The 10,423-nt window shown below is 38.9% G+C and overlaps 1 protein-coding gene across 1 annotated transcript; it reads right to left on the reverse strand.

The window, feature by feature from the left end:
* Positions 1-1,616: 1,616 nt before the first annotated feature.
* On the reverse strand, positions 1,617-9,821 carry gatd3 (glutamine amidotransferase class 1 domain containing 3). The gene is made up of 7 exons (XM_006639081.3): positions 9,613-9,821; positions 7,644-7,696; positions 5,772-5,885; positions 4,844-4,963; positions 4,341-4,433; positions 3,091-3,247; positions 1,617-2,125 (listed from the first exon to the last, which is right to left on the reverse strand). The coding sequence occupies exons 1-7, from the start codon at positions 9,727-9,729 to the stop codon at positions 1,997-1,999; spliced, it is 783 nt and encodes a 260-aa protein (XP_006639144.2). The 5' UTR covers positions 9,730-9,821; the 3' UTR covers positions 1,617-1,996.
* Positions 9,822-10,423: the final 602 nt, after the last annotated feature.

Here is a 10,423-nt window from a genome sequence, read left to right on the forward strand (position 1 = left end):
TCTAAGTTACCAACTGCAAACCCTGTCCTTGCAGCCAAAGGAGCAACTTTAGCCAGTAGATGGTGATGCTGATTTTCCATTGTAGGTTTGAAAAAGGTAATCAATCACAATGGATTGTGAATTAAAACTCCACAAAAGCCAGAGAAAAGCAGATCATTTTACTGCCCCATTAATGGCTACTCCAGATAAATCAAGCTCATGCCCTGGAGGCCTCAATATTTCTCACAGGGCTTTTTGAACTTGGTGATTTCAAAAGATTTGATTGAAGCTACAGTAGATAGTTGTTCCTCCTGGGTGAATGTGTTGCGTTTTTACACATAATCCAATAACTGGAACTATTGGACAAAGTTACAAGTGGAACAAAAGCTCAGGCCTTTGCAATCCTTCAGGAGTGTGACTGACATGTCTGCTGCCACCTTTCTTATAAAACTTGCATACTGTAACTCTAAATTCAGCAATAGTTCTATGAAGTCTTATGCTGAAGTGCCATCTCATGACCTGCACATACAGTATATTGTATCAGGGCTATGGCCAGTAGTTGCCAGTAGGCCAAATGGTTTGCCTTAAACTAAAATAAGCTGTATATTCACCTGTTTCAGAAGTTTTGTCCTGTTCATCACAGCAAAAGGTTGGAAAAAGAAAAGATTTATTTGTAAATGGGAGATTTTTTTTCTTTTGCATATTGAAGCTCCATCTATCCTATGCACCTACAATATAAACCAAAACCACACTCAGAAGCAGAAATACACACCAGGATGCAATATTCTGATGGCTTCATGCCTGCTTTCGCAGCGCCCTCTTGTGGTCTGGAAACCACATGCACCAAACCCAAAGGAAACCTTAAATGTGCATGGAAGTACTAGCACATATATTAATTACAATTCAGCCAAATATAAGTACATTAAAAAAAAACAAAATGTTCTAAAATATACTAAGAGTAAATACAAACTCTACCACTATGATTTACCAGCCCAGCTGCAAACATAGTAGGGGCAAAGGTTGTTAACCAGAAAAAGCGGTTTACTCATGTTTTTGACATTCACGGCCATTTTTAAATACAGTATTAGAAATCTGGAAGTGCCTGAAAGATTTTTGAAGATGCGGCTTTATTTCCCCACCAGGAGGAAAGTTGTTCCATGGCAGCAAACAATTGATTAGAAAGCTGCCAAAATCTCCATCTTTTGTGTTTAGTGTTATACTATTAACAAGAATTGTGCATTTTTTTTGCCCAAAGGGTTGTGGGGGTCTGGAACATTCTATCATGCCAAGTTGTTGACATTAGTACCTTGGCTTCTTCTCAAGACACAGCTGGGAGAGATCCTTGAATTTAATATAGCAGATACTGACTTCAACAAGCTAAATTCACCAAATGCTTATATCCTCTCATTTGTAACCAATCTTATGTCCCTTATCTAATCCTACATTTTATAAACACAAAAGTGAGCCATTTAATACACAGCTTAAGGTTTCTGTGCTGAGCAACAGGTAATTTTCTAGTTTCTTTATATTTTACATGTTCTATATGTGCCTCCCCCTTCTAACTACCTGAACTTCACATGTGAAAGATAAGAATATTACTTTAGGGGAAAAAAAGAACACTTTTTTAATGAGAAATGTTTTCACCTTGAAATTTCCTTTTTTTATTTGTGTAGTCATAAATACATACATATTTAATCCATACAAGTGAGCCAGTTCCAGATGGATGGATGGAATTACCCAAAAATAAAACGTACATTACATTAAACTTATCATTCATATCAATCTTGTAATCACAAATTCATACAGTTCCGATTTGATCTTACTTTTGTTACAATTTTGTTACAATCCTGGACATGGCTTCGCAACTACCCTTTGTAACCTAAGAAGTGTAAATCAGCCAGAAAGCAAATCAGAAGCTGAGAACCCTGAAAATACTGCTGATCATTGTAAAGCTCTGAAATTTCTCAAAGCCAGCTTTCTGTGCTCGTCTGCCAACCCAGGCTGTAAATGAAGAGTATCATTTCCCACTCAGCTTCAGCACGCTCTGCACCATGGCTCCAATGCCATCGAAGATGTGGTGCAACTGGGTGTCGCACATGAACGCTGGGGAGGTGACGATCTTGTTCTTCTTATCCACATGAGCTTCGTATTTAGGCTGTTAAGGTGAAAACCCTGATCCTTGCACTCACAAAGCAAAACTCTTTCTATGACCATTTAGCTTTAAACCTGGGGATTCTATCTGGGATTTTTTGGGGTAATATAAAAAGCCCCCAATTAGGATAAGCAAATAATTTCAATATATTAAATACAAATAACTAAGAATGTTTTATGCCAGCATTCAGTCTAAGACTGGTGAGAAATGTATTCTTACATGTAAAGGTTCACTACAAACTGTTTTAGTTTTACAATGGTACTGTTAAGTCCTCTTTAGGCATTTCTAGGAACTACAATGCATCTTTCATTTCTTGAGCACTATTTTGATACATAAAGATGCTGCAAAGCTGGAACCACACATTTTTTTAAGTTGATATTTCTGTTAAAGACTATAATTTAAATTAATTTAATTAATTTAGACTTTGCAGTGAACCAGCTGATGCAGTTGATCTAGAGTTTTTCCTACCCTGGAAATAAGTTATTTGTGTAGATATTTATCCAATTGTTTTCACAAAAAGCATAAGATGCAGAAGTCAAAGAAAAATGCACAACCCCTATCAGTAATGGCCACCTGTGTAGCTGTAAGAGACGGCTGCACACATGCTTCAGCTATGTCATCACCTTGAATATTTTAATAAGAGGATCCAAAAAAGCTTTAGTTGTGACTCATACAACCCAAATAAATACTGTATAACCTGCAATTAGAAAAAAGAAAACTGAAGCAGTAATTACTAAACACTATACTTACCTTCTACAAACAAGTGGAACTTCAGGAACTTTAATAAACATGGAGTTATACCATAATTTGACTCAAATGAATTATGATGATTCTTGAAATTTGCTTCACAAGATAAAATACACAGTATTACTACAGTTTCACACCAAAAATCAACAACAAGTGGATAGGAGGCCTTCTCAAAAAGCTTCTTCAGTTCTGAAAGAAAGATTAAAGGATATGTGTACTTCCTTCACACAGTGATTTCCTCCAAATGCCCTGATGGCCTGCACTGTGCCAGCGTACGGCCATTTCCCACCCTCCTCCTCTTCATGCCCCACAGTCACCTCCACCCCAGGAAGAACCTTGGCTGCCAAGACAGGGGAGATACAGCACAGTCTGGAGGGAGAGGGACACAACACAAAACACTCACAATCCTCAGCCTGCGGCAACAGGAAAACCCCATGTCAAACTAACACTCCACAGCTTGGAGCAACAGGAACACGACAGGTCAAACTCAAACCCTTCAGCCTCCTACTCTCACAGGTGCACAAGGTTATATCTTCAAAACTGGGACAGTTGCTCTCGTTATATCATCAACATATTATTTAACAATACGTTTCGGCTATGGAGCCTTCTTCGGGTGTAAGGAAGAAGGCTCAAAGAAGGCTCCACAGCCAAAACATTGTGTTTTCTTTAATCTCTTTTCAGAGTGGAATAAACCTATTACTTGTTCCTTTGCAGCCTTCGCATGCTGATGCAGCTACCCACCTGAATGTATTCAACAATACTTTGGAAAATGAATCAGGAAAACCTTTCAACAATTTGGTGGTATACTTTATCTTGCTTCTGCCAGTGCCGAAATGGAATATCTTGCTCCTTTCCGTTGACAACTCTGGGAAGAGCTGATTGCAGAACTATCATCATATCTCTGGTTTTACTACCCAAATGAGATGGTTTATAGAATGAAAATATTGTCAAATACCAGCTGTGTCTAACTGCCAACCCTAGCCCCCCACAGTCTGCGAGTGCCTCACTCAACCCATATCAACTTCTGCTCTTGATCAACTTCCATCTGCTTCTTCCTTACTCTGTCAGCCTTGACACATACAGTATAGAAACTTGCTGCTCCCAGCTAACCCACATTCACACAGTGAGGCCAACCCATCTGACATGACTTCAATTCCTACTACTTACCCACAGTGACATATAAAGTAAATACTGTGTTAGAAAAGCAGCAGGGCAACTTGCCAACATACTGTATAGAGCATCATGCTGCAGGAATGATTCTTCCACTGTACATCCATGAAGCAGATGACAGAAACACTTACCAAACCTGCTGTCACCCATATTGGACCAACAAGCAGAAAGCATATATCCCAATCCCTGCTGTGACATTGACTGTATAAAACCTATAAGACAGCTATAAAACAATCAACCTACATTTCAGCTGGACTCTTGAAATTACAGGCTTAAAAGAAAAGACACTAACCCAATGGGCTTTCCAGCTCTGTGGAAGTCTTTCAGGACTCGCTCCACGTCTTTGTTGATTTTGCAGTCCTTCCCATCGACTGCAAAAGTTGACCTGCAAATCAAATAAGCAAAACAAGTGCTCTTACCAAAGACTGTGTATTTAAAACTCTCAAGAGTATCATACTTGATATATGTGTATCGCATATATACAGTTCATATATAGGCAGGAGACAAAACAAATGAAGATTCCAAAACTTTAATATTTTCCACCCTAAAAGTAGAAACAGTCTCAATCAACCAACACTGGAACACCTGCTCAATGAGTCGAGGGTTTTTTAGAAATGTCATAGCTAATACCACGCAGACATAGAACATGAAACATGCCTTTCAAAGGTATGAACACTGGAAATCAAATGAAACTCACACAAATTCAGCTACAGGATTAATTCAAAAGATGCGTTTCAGATCTAAGGATTGCAGGCCTGCAACATTAAGACAATCCAAAAACGAATGTGTACCTACAGGTTTTTAGCGGCGCCAAAACCTCCTGGGAAGATGACCGCATCGTGATTTTGAGCAGACAGTTTAGCGAGGTCCACAACATTCCCTCGGGCAATACGAGCCGACTCGGAGAGCACATGTCTGTCGTGAGAAAATACACAGGTGTAAACAGGAGAGCACAGAAGCCATAACATCATGAATTAGAGTGAGCCTGTATTCTGTCTCCGAAATGGTACAGTACATTACATACAGGTAAGTCACAACCTGACTTCGGTTTATAAGCTACTAACTTAAAGCAGCAGGTACCCACAGCTCATTTATCTCTTATTCAACCTTCTGCTCTGATCTTAAGCAACAAACACAGCAGACATATCTGAAACAAAATGAGAAGATTGAAAACTACCGGCAACATTCTTAATAAAACGTTCGTTTGTCCCTACCTCTACCCCTCTCACTGCTCTGATGTGAACTCATTTTACCCCACTGCTTCCTCTTCCATTCTCATTATATTATGTCATACTGTAAATCTAAAGTCAAGTTTTCTTGCTTTTCAAAATAAGACCCATGTTGCAGTCTCAGCTAGAATAATGAAACATTAAAGATTATTTTCCACGAGCCTTAAGATGGAGAAATCACTAGAGAACTTCAGAGTTCATAAAATCTACAATGGATCCCATCCACTCTTGAAATCAAAGCTGTGATTCTGAGTGTTCTGCTGGCAAAGAGGCACATGGCTTTGTGGCCAGAGCTTCATAAGAATATAAGAAAGGTTACAAATGAGAGAAAACCATTAAGTACATCTGCCTGTATGTAGTTTATACTGTATGTCATGCAGCCACTTCTTGGAGGGACCCAGCATGTCGGCTTCAACCCACATGGCTGGATAGCCATTTCCAGACTTCCACATGCAAGTTGCTATCACACATACCTGTCACATGATTCCCCTCACCTGGTCTCTTTCTCTGCAGGCTGGCCCTTGATGTGGTCAATGACATGCATCTGCACCACGTCTGGTGCATACATCTGCACGTCTGCACCACTCCTACTCAGGTGAACCAGAATCCTGAAGAGAGAAGTTTGTGTCAAATGGAAAATGGACTATGTTCAGTCTAAAGAACCATTCTGTTACAAGACAGCAAAATCAAATCATACATAAAAATAAAATCTGTCTGCTTCCAATTTGTACTTTAATGGGGATTTCAATGAGCTATTATTCAAACATGCCTTTTAGTGTAACCAAGGAAACTGTGTGCATATAATCTTATCACTGTTGTTGACATGACATTCTATATTGTCAATACCCTCAGAACTCGAGTCACTGCCATTTCCTCTGAAAGTAATAATAATCTCCCAATTTTCTGCTCTTCTATAGCATGAGGCATTTCCCAGGATTGCTCTCACATTCAATTACTTGTTGACAGCAACTTTCCCACATCTCAGCAGGAAGGTGTGGCAAGTCACTAATCTAAAGAGGCTTCAGGATCTTCAAATTTAGATGTTAACTATATTTCTGAAATCACCACGCAGACATTCAGTAAGGTTCAAACAGGCCTCACATATACAAGCATAAGAAAAACATCTTTCAGTTCTGGGCTTTTAGCTGTTTTTTTTTTTGTTTTGTTTTTGACCTTATAACTGTTAATAAATATACACAGAAGCATTTTCTTCCATCCTCATCAAAAATATCATAACAATCCATTTTTTTCTCTGCTGTGCTTCAAAATGGGTCTTCCACCAGAAAAAGAAGCAGGTTTCTGATTTATTCTGCCAATAAGCTGTTACTGTGTTTTATACAGCAAATCCATATTATTTCTATCAGGCTCAATCTGATGCAGCAGTTTTGCACAGCTAAAAAACAGCAACAGAACGACACTTCCACAACATTTCTCTGAATTCTGTAGCCTATGAGCCGGTCACAGACCGGTTCTGTTTGGTTCATTCTCAACCTCGTATTTCTGCAGACATGTCCACTTTAAGAACTCTAATAAAATATGCCCCAATAAAAAAACTACACTATAGTGGCTTTTTCCCTGCCAGAATACTCTAGCTTGAGTCCAATGCAAACATAGTGTACCATCAGGACTGGGTGAGTCATCTGTGACTGAAAAGGATCTAATTGAAAAAACTCACAGCTGTAAATGTAGTACTGACTCGGGTGTGCGAATGCTTAAACACTCAACACATTTTAGTTGATTTTTATCTTTTGCAGTTTTTGTTGAAAGTTAACTTCTTTCATCCATCTTCTAACTGCTTCTCTTCATTCAGGCTTGTGGGGGAGCCAGAGCCTCTCACGACGAGAGAACAGGCGCAAGTCAGAATACACCCTAGATGGGACGCCAGTCCGTCACAGGGCAGAGACACTAGACACACACACTCACACCAGAGCCAATTATCCCAGAAGCCAATTAACCTACCAATATATCATTGGACTGGGGAAGGAAACTGAAGCACACACAGGAAACCCACACAGACACAGGGAGAACAGACAAACTCCACACGGATAGCACCTCAGGTCCAGAACTGTACCCAGGGCCTTAGAGCTGTGAGACAGCAACACTAAATGTGCCACCCCTTAAATATTCATGTTTTGATTACAAAAAGATTGCTTTTAAAAATGTATATACATCCTTTGTAATTCAACGAAATGGGAAATCAGCTGGAAGGAGATGAAATGTTGTCGAGTGGCAAGGTATCTTTTTTTTAGAATGGAGCAATAATTTATATACAGTAGGTTTCTATTTCAGCGCCTAACAATGTCAAAACATTTAAATAATGATAATCTTATACTGTATTTTTACTTTGTGCATATAACAAAACTTACGCAGAGGCTTCGTGTATTTCTGTCCCATCATACACCCCACACCCAGATAGGACCTGGAGGAAAGAGACATCTTTGTAGCACCTCCATATGGAAGAAGCACAGAACTGGCTTTTTTCTTGCTGGATTTATTCAATGACTGTATCTGTATCTCAGTAACTACGCCATCTCTGTTTATTCTCTACCATTTCAGACATTTAGACTCTTAAATTCTGACCATAATTTCTGGCACAAAGGAACGTTCAGTCAGTTCAGTGATCAACCGCAGTAAACTTAGCTCCAAGTTAGATATGCATTTTGGAACGTCAATAGCATTTTCACAAAACCTCCTACAGTTCTGAAAACACCTGCATTGTGCATAAAGTGATCTGTGAATGTTTTCACAGCCTCCACTTTCTCTTTTTAACGCTATTTTCCCCCCACACAGGAATATTCTGATGCCAATACCTTTGCAAAGAAAACACATAAAGCTTTCAAATCAAACACATTTTAAAAACTACAATTTGTGCAAACTTTTCACAACCTTTACTTAAACTTAGCAGTCAGCTAGTAGCCTTTTAATAAACCTTTGTATTCTGACTGATGCACAATTATGCACCAACCGGAACACTGCGGGACCACTGTGTATATAAATTGACAATGCGAGAAATACTGCTCAATAGGTGTCCATGCGAGCAACATGCATATAACCAAAGGAAGCCGAACAGCACAGAGACAAACTCAAAGTAGCCTCCAATTATCCAACCTGTAAGGTCTGGGATTAAAGTTTGTTTTTTATTTCTGAAACCTTTTCTTTATGTTCTGTTTTCTTTCAGGTAAGGGTCAACTGCATACGCAATACTACTTACAGCAGGAAACAGCCTCCATGATGTTCAAACCAAAAGTTTTACACAGAAGACTGACCATTCATGGCCATGCTTTGATTTGTGAAGCTTTTGTTTCTCGTGATTTCTTTTTTAATTTAGCACCATTAAATATACTGGGATAGGGATGCTCTTCATGAGTCTATAGCTTCGGCAAAACCACACTAGGCAGGCCTTCTGACCTTTCATAGCCTTGCTTTGATTTGTGAAACTTTCTTTTTTGAGGATTTTTTAATAACGCGAACTTAGACAGACAATGTACTTGGATAGGCGGGTGCTCTTGAGTCAATAGCTTTTTCACCACAATACTCACAATGTCGTAACCACGCGTTTTACACACTAGGCAGGCCTTCTGACCTTTCACAGCCTTGCTTGGATTTGTGAAACTTCTTTTTAGTTTTTTTTTAATATGGCACCATTTGTAATTACAAGATGATCATTTGATTGCATGAACAACGTATTACATGACAGCCCCTAGTAGCTATGGACAACTCAACTGGAAGTGCGTTTAGTGTCCTTGACAATATCCAATATTGCAGAATTTGAATTTGAATCTGAGGTGAACACAATTGTTACAACCATGAACACAGTCGCGCTTATCCTTAAAACAAGAGTGTACTGTGCCATCAATTCCACTGCTTAAAACTAATTCGTTGTGAAGTCCTGTTCTGAAAATCAAGATTCTCTAATCACCACCGCATTGCGTCTGCAGCTGCAGAAATCCCTTATCTAAACTAAGTGTGAAACTCGCACTCAATTTTATTTTTCTATCAACGTCTGCAAATTGGCTCTGTTTTAAAAAGCTAAATTGTTATGGTACTCTCGTTAGGAAGAACGGGGGCTGTAGCTATAGTTTTATCAATTTAATCCCGGCGATTACTGGCCACCTGATGGTAACAATTTCAAAGGACTATTACTATTTTTATTTAACTGTTCAATGGAGCCATGCACGGACGTTTTCGGAAAGTTGAATCTTCTTTTTAAGGATGATTTTATTACAGTGATAAAACAGAAATGACTAGAGAACGTTTTTTTTTTGGGGGGGACTGAAAATAAAGTGAACAAACAGCACAAGACAATCTTGCCAACAACTGAAGTTCTATACTTACAACCGCTACTTTAGCGCTCCTATAATTGGTAGTGGAGTGAAATAGCCCCACGCATACTGATTGGGGTTTCAGATAGGAGAGGAAAGACTTGCAGACAGTGGACCTCGCAGCAAGCATTGTCCTTTTGTTTATAAATCATGTAATTTGTAATCTGCTAAATTCAACACGCAGCAGACTCCCAAGATCACAAGTGCGTCACTCCATACGCAAGCACACACACTACAACTCACACAGCCCATGGGACCGGGCATTATTTGATTTAAAAAACATTTTATATGATTAAAGTGTGTTTTTTGCATATCTCTATTATCTCTGGAAAGATTTAAATACAAAAATTGAGATAAAAAATAAAGTTGCTTCTGTAACCTGGAAGATGAAGTGTAGTTTGACCTGCGAACTGGCTACCGTAAAACAACGATAATTTGAACTACCTTTTGACTGCCAAGCATTTAACATTAGGGATTATTCAAATATTGTTTTTCTCGAGTAACCAAAATAAAAGAATGACTTAAAATATAATCCAGTATTGTAATACAATCCAGATTTACAATCGTTTCGTAACCTATGTGAGAAAAAGAAAGAATGTGACTAGTAATCCAGACGTCCATTGGGCAATATGGTAAATTTATCCATGTTGAGTGTATGAGTGTTCTGGCGTATTATGACTCCCGTCACATCATTCAGGCGGGGCTGCACATTGGTGGTGGTGGAGGGGAGTGTATGTGAAGTGTCCAGAAAAGCGCTATATAAGTGTAAGGAGTTATTATCAGTAACTAGTCTCGAAAATAACTATTTCTGCTGTTGCGCTTCT

The sequence above is a fragment of the Lepisosteus oculatus genome, chromosome 15, assembly GCF_040954835.1.
Source record: "Lepisosteus oculatus isolate fLepOcu1 chromosome 15, fLepOcu1.hap2, whole genome shotgun sequence".
In the NCBI taxonomy this organism is placed as follows: Eukaryota; Metazoa; Chordata; class Actinopteri; order Semionotiformes; family Lepisosteidae; genus Lepisosteus; species Lepisosteus oculatus.

Coding starts and splice junctions, on each gene's coding strand:
- gatd3 (XM_006639081.3), bottom strand. CDS start 9,729: ATGCTTGCTGCGAGGTCCACTGTCTGCAAGTCTTTCCTCTCCTATCTG. Junction 7,697..9,612: donor GGAGCGCTAAAGTAGCGGTT/GTAAGTATAGAA, acceptor TCTTTCCTCCAG/GTCCTATCTGGGTGTGGGGT. Junction 3,248..4,340: donor AGAGCTGGAAAGCCCATTGG/GTTAGTGTCTTT, acceptor CTCTCCCTCCAG/ACTGTGCTGTATCTCCCCTG.